General features: G+C 41.4%; 1 protein-coding gene across 1 annotated transcript; it reads right to left on the bottom strand.

Annotated features, from left to right (window-relative positions):
- Positions 1 to 408: 408 nt before the first annotated feature.
- Positions 409 to 12,428, bottom strand: LOC143692252 (uncharacterized). The gene is made up of 3 exons (XM_077172160.1): positions 12,264 to 12,428; positions 1,958 to 3,178; positions 409 to 475 (listed from the first exon to the last, which is right to left on the bottom strand). The coding sequence occupies exons 1-2, from the start codon at positions 12,426 to 12,428 to the stop codon at positions 2,432 to 2,434; spliced, it is 912 nt and encodes a 303-aa protein (XP_077028275.1). The 3' UTR covers positions 409 to 475; positions 1,958 to 2,431.
- Between the last annotated feature and the right edge of the window lie 6,289 nt (positions 12,429 to 18,717).

The following is an 18,717-nucleotide window of genomic DNA, read 5'->3' as shown; positions in this document are numbered from 1 at the left end:
CCCTGACAGATTAACATTAAATCTTTTTCACTTACAAAGTGCAATGACCTATTTCTTCTTTTTGGGAGAAAGGTGTCAGTGTTGGCATTACTGGATATTGTTTTGTCTGCATGTATTGCTACATGTGTTATGATGTGTATTTTTCACAGTAACTTAAATATTTCTTGTTTCAATTAAATAAGCCTTACTGCACAGAGACGGATTTCAGATTTTTATTCAAAAAATGCAAGAAAATAAAAGATCCAAAATAAGGAGCTTTTCAGAGTACATCAGTTATTGTATGGCAAGTCCCCATAGCCTCAAAAACTGTCGTATAAAGGTCCTATTTATAAATGAGTATTGGGAAGAGGGAAATAAGGTTTGTAATGACACAAAAAATTATTGATACTCTGCTAAAGCAACTAATTCTTACCATTTTTAGGTTCTGTTAAGTCTTGGGATTGCAGTTTCTCTCAAGTAGCACAAGTAGAACAATCTGAAAACAATTTAAAAAAAATTAAAAATGAAAAAAAAGGTAATTCCAACAGTCGCAATAGTTAAAAGGTATTTTTTGCCAGCATAACAGTGGGTGAACCAAGTATAAGCTTCAGTGGTTAAGATTAAAGTCATGCAAATTATTCTAACCACACATATGCTATATATCATGCATCTCTGCACTTCAGTGGTCTGTAGGCTTAAATATAGGACAAAGGAATCCCTGGTACCTGGATTTGCAGAACCCTTTGCTATTCTTAGCACTGGGTATATTTCTGAAGAGCCCCATACGTAATGGTTAACACAGGTAAAAATCAGTCAAGAGGACAAAAACCTGTCAGTGTATGTTTACTGTAATTTGTGGACCATTGTTCCCAAGCATACTACTAAGTGTGGGTTTTTGCAATCAAGGAACAAGTATAACACAATGTAACAGCCCAGAGAGTAGGTATTTTTGGAAATGGCACTGCATTACATAACCTCCAGTTTTCTCCCTCTCTCTATTCCACACACACCCCCTATTTTAAACAGGGAGAGAAAAAAAAGAAGAGTAGGTCCTACCTCATTTACCTTAAATTATCACGGTCTTAATGGACTGAATTTGTAGCATATCTCCTTTATCAGCTTTCTTTATAGAAACAAAAATTAAAAGTTCTCTTCTATCGATTACATATTTCTTACCTATAGCATGTATGTATGAAATATAATTAGGTATGAGTCATATGTTTACACAAACACACACATACATATTGGATTTAAAACTGCAAATTCATATATCCATAAATATACACAGAAATGTTTGAAAAAAGAAAAAGTAGCATGTACATGTACAGCAAATCATGGTTTGTTTTGGCTTTGTTGTTTTGTTGCCTTTTTTTTTTCTCAAAAGAACCACCCAAAATTTAACTGCTGCACATGCAAAAATGCAGAAGGCTGTTGCAAGAATGACTGTTTTCTAAAAATAAACCCCAGCAGCCTGAGAGGAATCCAGTGTCAGGGCGGAGAAGAGGGAGATTCGTTTTACAAGGGAGAAGAAAGGAGATGATAAACCTGTCCTAGAGCCTTGCACGCATGCTAACAAAGCCAAGTGCATTAGGTTCAAAAATATATTTTGGTGTTTGCGTAGTGCAAAACCCAGAAAAAGGAAAAAATTTTAGAAAATCACTTCTCATCTCCCCTTGCATGTGTGCAGAAAAATCCTCAGCCTAGAAATCCAGCCTTAAAGCACAAAGACAAAGAGTTAGACACATACTGCACGTTTTCTCATTTTCCTTTAAAAAGCCTGTTTGGAAATGTGCACCGAGAGGGGAAAACCAAGCTGCAGCAAAGTCCGGCTAAGGACAGAAAGAAATCAAAAAGAAATGAAAAGAAACAGAGAAACACAGAGAGAAGAAAGCAGAAAGGGGGAAAAGGGAGGGAGAGAGAGAGAAAGGGGATTAACTAAAAAAATTAAATTCTGTGGATTGGAATTGTATATACTTACAGCCAAAAGCCCCCGCTCCCTGCTCACTTTCTGTCCTTTCTACATGATCTGAAACACAAATGTGGATTACAAAAGGGCAGCATGCTACAGAACGGAATTTATAGTTGGGGGAGTGGAGAGAGAGGGTAGGGGGTGTGGGTAAGAATGACTGCACCTCTTCCAAAGTGCAGCCTCGGAGAAAAAAAAAAGAAAAAAGGGGTGGGGGTGGCTGGGGGAAAGTCTCTCTCTCTCTCCCCCCCGCCCCCCCCCCCCGCCCGTTCCCTCTCTCGGGCTGGGTTTTGCTTGCCAGCGCTGGTTATATTGAACAATGAGCTAATTCTGATGGTAGCTGGCCAGCTGCCAGCTCCATCCCCCCTTTACTTACACACACACACACACACACGCACACAAGCACAAGCACAAGCACAAGCACAGGCACACGCACTCCCCCTGCCCGCCCGCCTCCCCCCGCACGATGCTGCAGCGCCAGACTGCTTAGTCTGCAATAATCCGCAGCCCCGCGTTCCCCCCGCTGTCTGGGAGCCCCAGGGCAGCGCCCGCCCCGCCGCCGGCCGAGCCCGCCGGGGCAGCGCGGCTGCGGGGAGCGGGGCGATGGAGCGGGGCGATGGAGCGGGGCGATGCTGCGGGGAGCGGGGCGCGCTGGCTCCGGGCCGCGGGGATCCCGCACCCCTGGGCGGCGGCCAGCCCGGCCGGGCGGGGAGCGCGGCCAGCACGCTGCGCAGCGCGGAGGGGCGGGCGGCGGGGGGGCAGGCGGAGCGCAGCCACGAACTGTAATAACAACCCTGCAAAGGGCATCTGAGGAGAAGGGAGGGAGGCGGAGGCAGCCGCCCGCCCGCCGCTTCGCCTCGGCCGTGCCCGTCTGGGAGGGGAGAAGGCGGTGGGCGGGGAGGCCGCGGAGCGCCGGGAGCGGGCGGGCAGCGCGGGCCGGGGCCGCGGGCAGTGCCCGCAGCTGCGGGAGGGGAGGGCAGGGGAGCGCGGCATGGCGGGGCTGCCACCGGGGCTGTCACCGGGGCTGCCACCGAAGGGTCGCACCGGGCTTGCAGCAGCGGGGTCGCGCCTTGTGGCAGAGCTTGCGCAGCGCTGCCAGGGACAGGCGACAGGGACAGGCGAGCGACAGGGCGACACAAAGACTCTGCCAAGGCTCCCGCTGTGCGGGCACCAGGGAAAGGGTGTGGGGAAGGGACAGTGGATCCATGGAGGGACACAGGGCGGTGCGGTGCTCTACGGGGCCTCTCCCTCAAACGGTGTACAGGGACATACAGCCAAAAAATCGGAGAAACACGTGGAAACAAGCAGATTCCCTGTTCCCCGCAGCGTGTGAAGGTATCTTCCTCAGAGTTAATGTCCATGGCAAGAGAGATCAAAATGGTATGAAATCATTCGCGGTGCAGGCTAACAGAAGCCTTCTCTGTCAGGCCTAGGTTATAAGCAGCTAACCTTGTTTTTCAAACCCACCTGTATTTAACTCTGCATGAAACTGCATTGTTCATGATGGAAATTATTTAGGATTTCCATTTGTTGAGTGCAAGCAGTTGGCTCACGTCTCTGCCCCTTCCTGAACAGCTACTACATCTCTGTGAATCCTTTGCAGGCCTGCCAGCTTCAGGAAAGTTCAGCAGCTGGAAGGGAGAAATATGGGACATAAACAGCCCCTGATATTTAAACCCCTGGTAAGCTGTGGTAATAATTCTAAGTTTAGTGCATTAGGATCAGATCATTTGCCTTAAAAATACAGTTACTACTGCTCATGTCTGTTCAGATGCCTACCTCCTCCACAGATTTCACCCATCAGCTGTTAAGACTGAAACACATCAGAGCTTCAATGTTTAAACTTTATCTGGAGAGAACGATTTAATTGTTGGCGGGGGGGAGGTTCTGAATAACACAAATGGGTCCAGTGCAGGTAGCAGGCCCTCATGGCACATGCCCAGGTGTGAGCAAGGGGTTCCCTTTGCCTTTGGTGCATCTTCTAACGTGTAGACTACATGTCCTAGCTAGTGAAATATCAGGGATTCACCATTTGTAGAGATTTGGCACCGTGGAATGAAGCTAGGTACCAAAGACCTGATTGTGGAAGGTGGGAAGCTTGTGCTGATGAAGCCCCCAAGAGGCTGAAGTGGACAAAGCTGTTCTACAACATGGAGGAGGGGATGAACAGATTCTTTCAGGGATCCATGGCAGAATAATGGTTGCACTAAGTCATAGTTGCAACTGAAGGTTTTTATTCTCAGAAGAATAAACATCCTATATTATGACTCTCATAGCAGAAAATTTATTGCAATCAATAAGTCATGTAATACAAAATTTCTAATACAGCTTAACTTAAATTTGTTCATCACCTAGGTTCTAATTTAACTTGTAATTTCTATTCACCTGGACCCTCTGCAGATAGTTTCCTGTAAAGCTGTGGAGAAGAGAGATATAAACTCCCAGCTAGAGCTGTCATGTCTTTCTCCATTCCCTGCTACCTCAAAACCACATGTACCCAGTTTCCACAGTCTGTCTGTAGCCCATCCTCTGCAAGCCATTTGAGAATCTATTCAAATCCTAAAGTTCCTTCTGGAACGACCAAAAATGGCTGTGGATAGGTGTAAACATCCTTCTGAGCCCTTTTGGCTCTAATCTCCTTTCCAATGACTGGTTTTGTAGCATGGGTAAGCAACCTGCTTTGCTGTGCTCTGTGTATGTGACTGCCTGTGAAAAGTTATACCTGTCTGCTGCCTGTAACAAGCTATGTTGATAGGATCTGCTCCAAGTCTGCACTCTCTAGTTTGGCTTTAGTGTCTGCAGTTTCCTTTTTCTTAGCCAGCTTCCCTCAGCAGCTCTGATGGAAACTGGAAGCAAAGGTTTAGCTTTTAAGAGGAGTCAGGGGGCAAGAGCCTGTGTGGGAGAAGGGGGCAGTTTGGCCTCATTGTGAGGCAGGAAGAGTTTTGGAAATGCAATTACACTTCCAAATTTAGGAACACAGAAGCCTAACATGGACTCCAGACAATGAGGTAGAAACCGAGAGAGGTTAAGAACCAATTCAAGCAAACTGCTAATATTGAACTAAAATATGAAAAAAAAGCACTTAAAAAAAAAAAAACACTTTACTGAAATTATTAGTCAAGAAGTAAGTTTTTTATATTAGGTCTTTGTCAAAGTGACAAGAGCATTAGGATGCTGAGAAACACCCAATAGGTGAGCAGCCTATTAGGGAAAATGTTGCCCTTTCTAAAATGCTCTGTTGCAATGTAGTGGAAATCTTTTTGCACCTGCAGTTCTGGCCTTCAGCCTGGCTGGGAATCCAATACCAACATTCCAATGCTCTTTTAGTCTTTAATCACTCCTTTAAAATTTCATTATTACAAATGTGACACTCAGGTAGATTGTCCTGCTGTCCTCAGAAAAATAGGTTTAACCTCAAGGCTGATTGTTACACCGTGTGGTTACCAAAACCAGTCTGACTTTGTTCTGCAGTCAATTATAGATGTGGAGAAAAAGTTTGCTCCTTTTACTGCCTCTCATCTTGGACAATTCCCTTTGATTCCTTTTCTCTTTATTTCTATCTTTGTTCTGATTTATAATCCCTAAAATTGATAGAGTCCTGACCTACAAAGTATTACTGTTATACAAATAACCTAAAATGGGCCTGCAAAGTGGACAGAGCAGAACAGGCTGTTGTGGCTGAGGAAAAGGTAAAAGCAGCAGAACAAAAATTTACTGTTAAAAAGCAGCTGAGAAACTCCATGGCTTGCAATGAATAGACCTAAAAAAGTCACCAGAAAATCACTCTGAAGTTGTCCTTTCCAATTCTGACAGGAACCAGAGAAACAGTGGGCTGCAATTCCCAGTCTTCTCACCTCTGTCCTTCAGCCATCCAATTCCAACACTGGGCACAGCACACAACACTGGCAAGACTGTGGTCTGGAAATCCATCAGACTCAAGCCTGCTAGAGGTGGTTGAGAGCTGCCTGGTCCTGTGATTAATGGTTTGGAATCACCTGGAGCACCTGAAGAGGGAAGGGGGTTAAAAGGTGCACAAGATTCTAGGTACAGGTGACATCTTGGCAACTGGAGCCAGATCATGCACACAACTCATTGTAAACACATTCAAACCCCAAAATTCAGTTATATTTGCTTGTGGCTTTTGTGAATATGCAGTTTCCATTTATGTATCTGCATCACTCCATTACTTACATTGATAAGTCCTAAAAGCATCACAAAGAAACTCACCACGTGGGTTTATATGTGCATAAAACATTTATTGACAGTTTTCCTTTCCTTCAAATTCTTCAGTCATTTGTGCTATTCCTATTCTTAAGTTCTATTCATCAACATATAAATCTGAGGAAGAAAGTGCATGAAAAAACTTGGAAAGATTTAAAAAACCATAAAGGGGGCAATGGATTATAAGTGGATTATTACTAGATATGAGAAATGATGTGTGATGTTTTTTGTGGCAACAAGATGGAAGTTAGAGTGGGACACTGTCTGTTAGCTGATGCTTTAAGGAGACACAAACTGTGGGTTGTATTTTCAGCTTAGTTTTCTGAGAGCTGGATACAGTGGGTTAGTTTTTAATGCATAACCTCCAAATTTATGAGAGTTTTGTTTTCATTTATTTTTATTAATAAACAAAATGAGGTATGCATAAATAACAGAAGAAACCAAGTTTTCTGGAAAATTTCCAAATAAGGACAGCTTGGAATGGAAGGACCACACATCGGTTGCCATACAAACAGGTTCACCTTTAACAACCTGAAGTTCTTCACATTTGCAGAGTGAATTCTTGGTTTAACTTGTTGTAGTTCCTCTGCAATGATGACTGACGCTGAACACTTGATAGCAAGATGTGATCTGAAGTATGCAGAACACTTAGATAATATAGCAAAGGAAAGGAAATTGTGGCAAGGCCTGGACAGTTGGATTCATTTCCTTTAGTGCATTGAAGCTACGTACATGTATAGAGTTAAGTACCCTGCAAAGGTTAAGCATACACAAATTAAAGTGAAATTCTGTATCTACTAAAATTCAAGGGAACTTTGTTATGGACTGAAATGAAGAGAGTTTTTCTCTTAGACCAGACAGAAAAATAATCTAAGAATATTATAGGAGGAAAAGCTGTATGATTCAGGGTCTTTAGAGGGAAAAAAAAAATGACCAAATTTCTGACCTGAGACACAGGGAAGTAGAGCTCCAGAAGTGACAGTAAATGGCTCAAAGAGCTGCTGTTGAAGGTGCTGGCTGTCTGTATTTTGTCCCCGTCCATACTAGCTCATGATGCCTACCTTTGCAGTTGTGCACTTGGAAAAAGCAGCCATAGTACCACTAAGTGCCTAAGAGTTCAGGTGAAGTCCTTCTTTGGACTTGCAAAAGAAGAAGCAGAAAAGAGTGGCTGTATTGTCTTGCCTGCTGGATACTCTTGCCCTGCGTGTGCTCTTTCTGGATCTTAATTCAATTGTGGTCCTTTGATCACTGGCTCTTAAAAATTTTGTCATGTATGGAGAAAAATGCTTTGTCTCATTTTATACAGTCTCCCTGACAAATCAATTTATTATCTCCTAATTCTTATGTTGGAGTAAAACAGAACAATGATTCTACAATCAGGGTTCCCCTGGGTTTTACAGGAAGTTAGGGTTTCTTTTGTAGAGCCAGACCCAGAGTGCAGGAATTGGTCTGAAATTATCTGAATTAGTGAATCATTTAACTAAACCCAGAACCTGTTGGTCTCTCTAAGTTAGCCTTTCAGAGCATGTGCATGTTACTTCCAGGATACAGATGTAGTTGGTATCAGTTCCAATAATACAAAGATTTGTACCAAAATACTAAACACTAGTAGATAAAAAGTGCTATACAAAAAAAGTAGTAGATAAAAAGTGTTTTACATTTTGAAGAAACCTTGCATATTAACCAACAATTGCATAACTAAATGTTTAGGACTTGGCTTGGCCTTGACCTTGTATTTTTCTATAAACTAAATAAGTCTTTCAGGTTGTGCTGCCTGATTGCCGGAATATTTAAAGCAGCATCTGCATGTAGGGAACAGGGAATCTCCTGAAGTCCTGAGTTCCCTGAAGACCCCAAAGGGTGGTCAGTCTCAAGAACAGGGCTTGCTTTGTTGCATGACATTGCCACTCTTGTGCCTGAGTGTTACAGAGACACCATTAACTGAAGTTTGCTGGAGCATGGAGCAATGCCTAATTTTCTTGTAAGGAAGTGATGGTAAATTACTTAAAGAAGACAGATAGATTCATAAACTTGGAGTGGGGGGACGTATACTATGGGCTAGACTCCTTGCAAACTCAAGTACTTTGGTCTGGAAAACAGTGGGAAAACATTTCATTCTGAGTAAGAGTGACTAGTTCTGCCATCTTGGATAAAGAATTGGCAGGTGTTCCTGGAGAGAGAGATGGAGAACAGACAGAGGAGAAAGCCTTAGGCATTATCAAACTTCAGAAGGAAAGTTAAAATACAGATCAAAGGATTTGTTGTTGATAACTACCAACCAAAATTACACCTAAAGCATGTGTGTACTTTGCTCAAACCAAAATGAGACCTCTCCTAATTACACTGGCAGATTTGTGAATGTCATTCTGATTTATATATGAGTGAGTGTGTGTGTGTGTGTCTGTGTCTGTGTCTGTGTGTGTATACAAGAGCACGCACACATATATAAATATTTTTATATACACTTGCAATGCTGCCATGCTTGGGATGTTTAAGAGACATGAGTGTCAGGGCAACTCTTAAACCTTCACTTCTGAAGTAGCATTTACTCACACTAGTGACTGCACAAATGTGTTAATCGTTGTTCCAAACAATAGTTCAAGAGACCAGCCTTTCAATTCAAGTCAATTAACTAAATGCAATATGCTCAATTTAAATTCATGAGAATTTGTTTAATTAAAAATGCACACTACAGTTTTTCTATTATGGTCCATGCATATGATTATTCTCTGCAATCCAGTGAAAACCTGCTACATTACCTCAGTCAACACTTCATGAATTTAAGTCAAACTTAAGTTTGGCCATAAAGCAGAGTTTAAGGGTAAATTTAATTTCGCTGAGATGCAAGACCAGAGGATGAATTGTTGCTAGTTTGCCACTTCTGGAAAAGCAGGAATAGAAGATAGCAGTTTGATTTAAATCAATTCTGTCAGCTTATTTTCAAATGCCTGGATTTTGATGATTTTTTTTTCACCACGATGTTAAGTAAATAAATTCAATCAAGGAAAATTCATTCTAGATTGGGTACAAAGCCACTCAGGTTCACACTGCCAATGATGCTGAAAGTGTTGATGATCTGGGTACACTATATTACAACAATTGTGGTTGTATTAGAAAACAAATATCCCTTAAATTTCTGCATTCAGACCTGGACCCAGCAGGGTTCTTGAACGTAATCATAAAAGGGACAGTTTGGGTCAGACAAGAACATAAATACTTATGTTTGGGGAACATATAGAGGAGAAAAGAATCAGTTAATATACCCAGCTATATCTAGGGAAAAAGTTAAATTGTCACAGCTCAGGGACCCCTTAATGCTGTATATGTTTAGCATTTCCTTTAGAGTGTTTCAGGAGAAGTACTACAAAAATGGGAAGTTGTGGAAGTGATGTGTATGGAATTAAGTGCAAATTTTTTGCTAGCTTCATAGGCTTAAAACCAAAAACACCCCACCAAACTTTCCCTTTAACCAAAATGACTTATAAATTCCTCACTACAGAAAGACATGGTCAGAATCTTCTTGCCTCAAAATTCTCATTTTTTCCATTTTTTTTCAAAGCATTGCACTATGGTGTCTCTCACAAATTGTATCATCATTTATTTTTCCTCTTTCTGCCTGCAGGGAATATCTGAAAAAGGTCATGACTGTTCACCAACACATCTCCCATTCATTTGGAAGAGACTAAGCTTCAGTTCTTTATCCTTCATCCAATAACTCTCTCTTTTTCCTGGTATTTATCATAACAGTGGCCAAAGAACAGGCAGTAAAAGATTAAAGTTAGAAGGAAATTAAAATATCCCTTTTAAGTGGTGAACAGATCTTCTTTCTTATAGACATGTGTGTGTCTGTGTGTCTGTGTGTGTGTTCACAGAACAGTTTGTATTTTACCACTTATGCTGAAGCCTGCAATCCAGCAACTCCAGCATGAAAAAGTAATTGTGCATTAAAAAAAAAAAATAATTAAAAAGAGATCCAAATTACAGACTCCTTCCTATATTTAGCAGATTACTTTAGTTATGCTGTATTTTATACTGATTAATGAAAATCCAGTTCTTGTCTGGAGAGGTAGTTACCCCACTTCACACCTGCCAGATATTCCATGTAAAATGTCAGACATGCTTTTCTTGTACAGTCATTGTCATCCCAAACTAGTTTGGGTTCAATGGAGTTTTGTTCTGGGACCAAAAGCCTGCAATCAGTCTTTCATTCCTAGGTTATAACACAGCCATAAGCATACAGTGTCTGCACTGCATCCTTCAGTCTACTGCCTTCTGCCTTGTTTTTAATGACACTTGGGTGTTTTGGTTTTTTTTTTTTTTTTGGTTGTTTTTTTTTTTTGGTGTTTTTGGTTTGGTTGGTTTTTTTTTGTTTTTTTTTTTGTTTGTTTGTTTGTTTTAATCCAGGGAAATTGTGGTTAGTTCTTAAAACTAGAAATTCCCTCTATTGAGCAGCTGGAACTGAAGTATTCAAACCATGGGCAGATGGAAGACTGAGCAGCTGCATGTTACAATCCAGAGAGTACTCACCTCTGCAGATGGCAACGGTTGCTTGCTGTTAGCAAGTCAGTAATGCATTTTAAGTGGCTTTTAGTGGCAGCTTTCTTGGTTTTTATCTGCCACTATTTAAAAAGAGCTTTGTTCATGATTGTCCTCTTGGTGTTGCCTTTTTAACCCACAAGTATGCTTCACCATTTTGTAGGGCAGGCCGTTCTAGAAGCAGATCTAGAGCTCTAATGAGTGCTCACACTTCATTGATCACTTCTATAAAACACTTACACAGCTGAGGGGAAATTCCACCTTAAAAAAAACCCCAAAACACCTTTATAAGAAAGTTTGGGGCAGATATGCAAAGGAACAGATGCAGAACTGTGGAATAATATTTGACAAGCAGTAGGAAAGATTCAAGTTAAATGATCTATGTTAATGATGTTAAATTTCCTCCTTTGGCCCCACTCAATCATTCACACGAAGCATGTCTGACTAATGTTCTGTCCTTGTGAACACTCTATAATCACATTACAGAGTTTGCATCATTTTCAGAAATGTGTACTCAGAGAACTCTCTCCAGCACCAATAGTGCAGAGTTCCAGAATTTTAAAGTTATTCTGTGTTATTTTTATGAACAACTAATATGAAACAGATTTGAAAACTAAGCCCTTTTTTTAAAAAAACCTTTAAAAATATTCTACTTTCTCCCAAATGAAAAACATATTTCCCTTCAAACTACTAAATCTCAAAAACATATTTTCAAGTTTATTTCCAACCTTTCTTGGGGAAATGCATCTTGGGTCAGAAACTGCACATGAGAATCAAGAACAAGGGTAGTGAAGTCAACATCAGGCTTGTCATGAAAAATAATTACTAATCCCCTCCAAGATGTTGACTGCAGAATTTTCAGTGCAGCTGTGGACTCCATGAAGCTGTGCTTTCCTTCTGGTTTTGTAAATGTCTGGGTTTAATCATAATTGATATTTCAAAAACAAAGGCAGAATCATAGAGAAGCAAGCTGGCAATTAAGAATGGAAGTTCTTTGTTGAGGATTTTCCTGGGTTGTCTAAAGGCTCTTTCCTGATTCCTATGCTGCCAGTGAAGTACAGAGGCAGCACTCAGGGACCTGGAGCCGCAGAGAGCTGCCAGAGGCAATGGGCATGGCTGTCACCAGCCTCTCCTTCAAGGATTGTGCAGAGCAGGACAAGCTCCTCCGCTAAGAGGGTTTGCATGGCCAGGTTTTGCAAGTGGGGTGCTACAGGGGTGGCTTCTGTGAGAAGATGCTGGAATTTTCCTCCATGTCTGGCATAGCCAGTGCCAGCTGGCTCCAGGATGGATCCATCTCTGGTTGAGGCCAAACCCATCAGCAGTGGTGGTTATACTTCTGTGATAACATATTTAAGACTAAGAAAAATATAAGTTATGATGCAGATGTAGTTGAAGCCAGAGAAGCGAGGGGTGAGAGCATGTGAGAGGAGCTGCTCTGCTGACAGCCAGGGCAGTGGAGCAGGAGGGGCAGGGCCGAGATTGCCCCACAGCCATGGTGAGGGCTGGGGAGAAGCCCCTGGGGCAGCCCAGGGATGCTGGAGCAGGGGGAGGCCTGCCATACTGTGGGAAAACTGTGCCAGAGCAGGCTCCTGGCAGGGAGCTGCAGACCTGTGAGGAAAGATTCCATGCTGGAGTAGGTTTCCTGGTAGGAGTTGCGGCCCCATGCGGGACCTGCTCTGGAGCCGTCTGTGCCTGAAGAAGTGCGCCTTCGGGACGGGTGACCCATGTTGCAGAGAACAGTTTCCTGTGGAAGGGACCCCAGTTTGGCATCTCACCAATGCATATAAACACCTGCAGGGAGGCTGCAAGGATCATTCCAGGGACACCCAGTGACAGGACCATGGAGAATGGGTACTGGCAGAAACACAGGAAGTTGCTCCTGAGCAATTCAGTACACGTGGATAAAAACAAACATGTGTGCTTTTTCTTGGTTTAGAAGAAATTAACTGCTTATCTGCATTTGGTTATGTTTTATCTAAGGCAGAAAAAGACATATTTTAAAGGAAATTCCTTGCTCCTGGGGGGAAAAAGAAAAAAAAAAAAAGGGCATTTGAAAGGCAAGGAACTTAGAGAAGGTAGGGAAAAAAAATCAACCAAGCAGCAATGTTAATTATATGTTATGGAGGTCTTCACCAGGTTACTCTTCTTGAATCTATCCAGACCATCATCTGACACAAGGTTAACCACTGTGTGTGAAAGACTTGGTTGATCCGCTTACTTCATAATTGATATTATTTCACCCAATGCTTGCAGTCAGGGATAACTGGCATTCTCATTTCCTGACACAGTAACAAGGTGGTGGACTAAAAATCACTGCAGATAAATTGAGAAAGTCCCTTCAGGTCAGTGCTGTGACATTGGGACAGCAGCTGTTTGGAGGGACATGTAACCCTGTGCCTTTTGCCTTTGCATTGTCCTTCAATAAGTGTCCTTACTGTCTTGTTGTCCTTTTCTGTTAATCCAGTATATATCATGAAATATTGTATTCTCAGAATAAAGGACTTTAAATTAAGCAGAGAATGCATAGTGCTGTATGTTTTCTTTTCACGTTGTGGCTAATATTTGTTTTTAAATAAATCTTTTCCACAGCTGTTCAGATTCTGCTGCTTGGTCCTTTAGTAAAGTCATAACTCTGAATTTACATATCAGAGTCTGCTGCCCTGTAAATGCTAATGATGAAGTTCAGAATTTGTACTCCCACACAATAGCAATTTAAAGATAGATTGTATAAATTAAAATCTCATTTTGTGTGTTTAACAACCATGTTAAACATCTTCAGGTTGACCAAGAGAAATAGCATGTTAAGTCATATATTTATAAGGAACACTAAAACTTCAAACCTATTGCAATATAAAAATTACAATCTATTTAGTTCAGATCCCAAGTTAAAAGTGAGTTGCAATCTGTGTGTTTGCAATCTATGTTCTTGAAAGTAGTAAGAGTATAATTACATTTTTGTGAGATACATGTTCTTTTTAGGATTGCTAAGAAGTTCTGGGTAATATTTTTAAACGTTGTAAAATTGTACTTAAAAACACCAACCAAATAAACAAACTCCCAAATGTCAATTTTTATTTGTGGTATTGCACATCTGAAAAAAAAGAAACAGTAAAGATTATCATAATACTTTTATTTTAAACAAATTAACTCAGCTTTTCCATCTAATTTTTCTCCTTACAGGTTGTAACCATATAAGATAACACATCATAAGAACATATTTTTACCAAAACACATCAAAGCTTATACTGATCAAGTACAGACTAATTTATCACAGATGGTTCCCTCACATTCCATTTTAATCTGGATTTAAATACATGGCTGTGAGAAAAGCACTGGGTGGTTTGACCTACAGTACTTTTCATTATAGTGGCACCCGTGATGCAGCCCGATTCAGCATTAGCTGAAGTAAAAGCTGGGGCTTTTAATGAGGCCTTTAGCAAGAACGCCTCTAGCAAAGAAACAACTGGAGGTGTCTGTCCCTCCAGCTGCCTGAGAGTGGCAGGAGCTCAGCTGCAAATTTTTGCTGTTCACACATTTGCCAAGATCTAATTCACACTATGTGCTGTGGAAGTCCTGCTACCTGAAAGGTGGAGTGGTATCTCTGCCCAGCTAGTGAATGGCTCATTGCTCTTGTCTCGGAGTGGTTTGAAGGATTTTACTGGAAGAGTAACTATACCTTGAATTTGAGGGCAACCATGGTGGCTCTCCATGATTTACAGTATTTATGAGCCAAGTGACTGCCTTTTCCAGAAATGGTCACCTTGGTGCTCTTCTGCAGCTCTGGCTCATTGAACTCCAATCAGTTTTGCCATTTATTTGATTGTGCAAAAAACCTGAAGGCTTCAGATACTGTTTACCACAGCAGTTAACCTCTTACCTGGACTGAACTTCTGGCTTTCTCTGCTCCTTAGATTTGGTGGTCTGTATTTCCACCTCCAAATTATAATTCACAAATCCAAGTTTCAACAAGGTCTGACTTTCTCAAGTTTTGATTTCTGCAGAAACCTTCCCATGTGTCTGTGTTTCTTAGAATGATGATGAAGGCATGCTTGTACTCACAAGGACATTGTGTGTCTGTTCGTGACAGAATGGTCATGTCCTGCAAAGTGTTTTACTTCACATCTGGATCAAACCTCCATAACTTGTCCATCAGGGCACAGTGTGAGGCACCTCTAATTAAATATTTATCTTGCCAGCCTGGCAGGGAGAGGGAATGTGTTTGCTGGCAGCAAATGACTCCTTTGTATTGATGAAATTGTGGCAACCTGTCTCACTATTTTTGTATCTGATCAAATAAATGCAAAATAATTCAGGCTGGAAAGGATATCAGGAGATCTCTATTCCATCCTTCTGCTCAAAGAAGGGTCAACATCTGAGGTCAGATAGGTTTGCAAAGGACTTTTTCCAGTCAGGGCTTGAAACTGCAAGGACAGACACCACCTAGCCTCTGCATAAGTTCTGCCACTGATTTACTGCCCTCATAGGGAAACTTTTTTTTAAAATTCAATCTGAGCCACACTTTTCAACTTATGTCCATTATCTTTGATCCTCTTTCCATATACCACTAAGTGTATGGGAACTTCTTACTTGATTGTTTACTCAGCCCTAAGACATCATTATACATTTCATAATGGTCAAAGGAAACCAGCAGTGTCAGAATCATCATTCCAGTGTGGCAGCAGCAGGAGAACTCGCACTTCTATCAACTGAAAAATGAAAAAATATTTTTCAAGCATATTACAGCATGCCATAAATTTTATTACTCAGTTTATTCTAACTCATGTTATCTGAAAGCTATGTGATTTGTAGACATTTTAGTCAACTTGAGAACTTTCAGTTATTTGTGTTGTTCTAAGACTGTGGAGTTCAACAACAAAACCACCACACTGAAGAAGAGTCAGACTCTGGTTTTAATGTCAAAAGAGAGAACTGATCTTTCTGGACCTTGTCTAGATGAAATATAAAACTTCAAACTGTGCTAAATGAACAACAACAGATAGCTTTGGTCACCTCTAAAAAGGAGGAATAGAAAGACAATTTTCAGAGCTGTTTATACAGACTGAATATGTTTTTGGAAATGCTCAGTGTTATTACTCCAGAGAGTAAGTATCTACAAATGGGACATACATTATGAACTTACCTACCTGGGCTTTTACAGTTAAGTAGGAGCACTAACCATAATTTATTTACATAGTCCTGAGAAAAAATGTCCTTAACTTCCTACTTTGCCTAACAATGCTGCAGTGTGTCTGAGCAGGACAGCTGTGTCTCGGTTCTTTCTGCAACTCCAGTTTTGAGATGTGGGCCAAAGCAGCAAGCCTTAGCCAGGTCATTTCCTTGGTATGGAGCCCAGGAAAACACTCACACCGCACCAGCAGTGCTGTGGCAACAGAAGGGCTTCACACATCCAGATGTCCTGTTGCAAAAGTTCTTGCAGGGATACAAGTTGTACTCCTTAGGAACCTAATTTAGGGTATGCTGGCAAAAATGCTGTCTGTACTAACATCAGGTACCCTACTTTCTACACAACTCACTCTACCTACAAGCCAACTGATGGATAGAAAAAGTAATCTCTAATGGAATCATAGAATCATACAAAAGCTCTCTAAGATCATCAAGTCAAGCCATTCATTTACTATGCTATTCACCCCAGTCAGCAACCAGACATTAATGAAACAAGATTTGTGACTGGAAAAATAACGGGATTATATCATTTTGTACTAATAAGCATCTTCTATTTTACTATTTTTACTATATTTAAATCTTTTAGCTATAAAATATTTTTAAAGAAAATTATGAATAAATGGTCTAGCCCAGTCAATTTGTCAGTCTGTTACCTGGAATTTTCAGATTATTTATGACCCCTGTGATTCCCCTCTTGAAGTGAGCCTTCTAGAAATTGTCAGTTTATTCACCTCCTTTTGAAGTAAACAAGCAGCATTGCAGTCAAGCATAGACCAAGCAGAAAAGTTTAAGACACCTGGGCTTCTCTGAGTCTTTTTGCTCACAGAAATCTTTGAGCCTACATCTGCCTATCTTTGAAATGGAGAAAAGTTACATTGTATGGATGAAAAATTTGGATGAAAAACTAAGAATAAGTGTGGTAATTTAATATTTGTTTCAAGTTACTCTATTAGGAAAATACTTTCTCCACATCTTAAAGCTCAGAGGTTTGTGTACATTAAGACATATATTAAAATATACAGCTTAGCTGTATCTAATAGTCTGATATAAAAACTATGCAAAAGGGATGAGGGAAAAATTACTCATAATCATGCCATAATACCATCTGAAATGCCTCTTCCTTGCTTTATTACCTCCGAGCACAATTCTGCTGCCATACTTTTCCATTAAACATATTTCAGGAGCATCAGAAGAAAATAAAGCCACTTTTTTAACAGGCCATGTGAGCATAGTTCTTGGCTTCCTCTACAACCAAGAAGGGTTTATAATGGGCCCCATGCCACCATGTGTGGAGCAGGAGGGGGTGTGAGCCATGGGGGCTGCAGCAGAGCTGTGTCCCAGGCACCACTGTGGCAGGGGCAGCTGGGCTGTGGCAGTGAGAGCTGTCATGATGTGCTGCTGCTCTAAGGACACCTCCCCTTCCTCCTGGCAACCCTCAGATGGAAACTGAGAAAGCTGTGCAGAGATCTTTGGCGAGCACAGAGCTGTGTTGGGGTAGCTCAGGTGACCCAAGTGCTGCAGTGGGTGGCTGCAAACCCTTCAGAGGGGACAGGCAAGGAGGAGAGGCACTGGGAAGCCCTGTGTGTGAGGGAGTGTTTTGACTGCCAAGAGCTTTATGATGGTAATGATTAAGGCTGAATTCTTATGGGTGAGAATTAGGGGAAAGGCCAGCAAGGCAGACATCCCAGGAGTCTGTTAAAGACCGCCCAACCAGGATGAAGAGGCAGGTGAAATACTCGACAGGCAGCTCAGGAGTACATGTAGGTGCTGGCTCTTGTTCTCTTGGGAAACAAGAGAGCCCTGTAATCCAGGAGGAAACAGTCAGTGACTGCTGCTCCACTTCAGCTTCCCAAGGGGTACTAAGGGAGCTTGTGGAAGTGCTCTTTGAGCCACTTTTCATTATTCTCCAGCAGTCTGGCTAACCAGAGAGGCCCCGGGGAACTGGAAGTGAGCAGTGTCTCTGGAAGTTTTCAAGAACATGTGTAGATATGGTAATTAGAGATACGGTTTAACAGTTGACTTGGAATGCTGGGTTAATGGTTGGATCTGATGAACTTCAGGGTCTTTTCCAATCTTAATCACAGAACCATTAAGGTTGGAAAAGACCTCCAAGATCATCATGTCCAACCTTTCACCTAATACCACTATGCCCAGTAAATGAAGTGAGAGGTGGTTTTGACTTTGTACTTTGCAATACAGGTAAAAAGAGAAAAGTTTTTTCCTTTGAATCTTTGTAGCAGTGAAAAAAATCTTGTGGTTTCTCCCTGAGCCTGCCTCAGCGATTTCCTGGCAACACTGCTTCAGTGAGAAATGTTGCAAAAACTAGAAAGAATTTTCTGGGCCCCTCTAACACTGGAAAACTTCCACCTGTTAAGCTAAAACTTCAGCATGAACTTCAAATGTTAAAGCACTGTATGATAGAAAGTTATGCTTTTTACCAAACAATAACTGAAATACTGCAAATGTTTAGTGATCTTAGTTGCATTCAGGAGCAGTTTTGAGGCTATTTGAAATTTAATTTTTCACCTTCAGAGTGAATAGAAGAGTCTAGTCCTTAACCAGCACATCGCTTCCTATTTACTCTTTTGCTAATAGTTAACACAGAGCTTTTTTCTCATGCTGCAATTTCACTGTGACATTGGCACTATATTGTGAAGAAAGTATGAATCTCCTGCCACCTCATTTTCAGCTACAAAACCATATTTGTTCATTGCTATGGCAACGGCTGCCCCAGCCCAGCCTAATAGGGTGCTTGTCTAGACAGCATTAAACATATCTTGTGCTTATGTGTGTCTGGTTTTAGCAGCCAGGTGTGCGGAAGGTGGGGTAAA

This window comes from Agelaius phoeniceus, chromosome Z (genome assembly GCF_051311805.1).
Source record: "Agelaius phoeniceus isolate bAgePho1 chromosome Z, bAgePho1.hap1, whole genome shotgun sequence".
Classification (NCBI taxonomy): Eukaryota; Metazoa; Chordata; class Aves; order Passeriformes; family Icteridae; genus Agelaius; species Agelaius phoeniceus.
The sequence above is the reverse complement of the archived record's forward strand: the minus strand, read 5'-3'. Positions and strand labels throughout refer to the sequence as shown.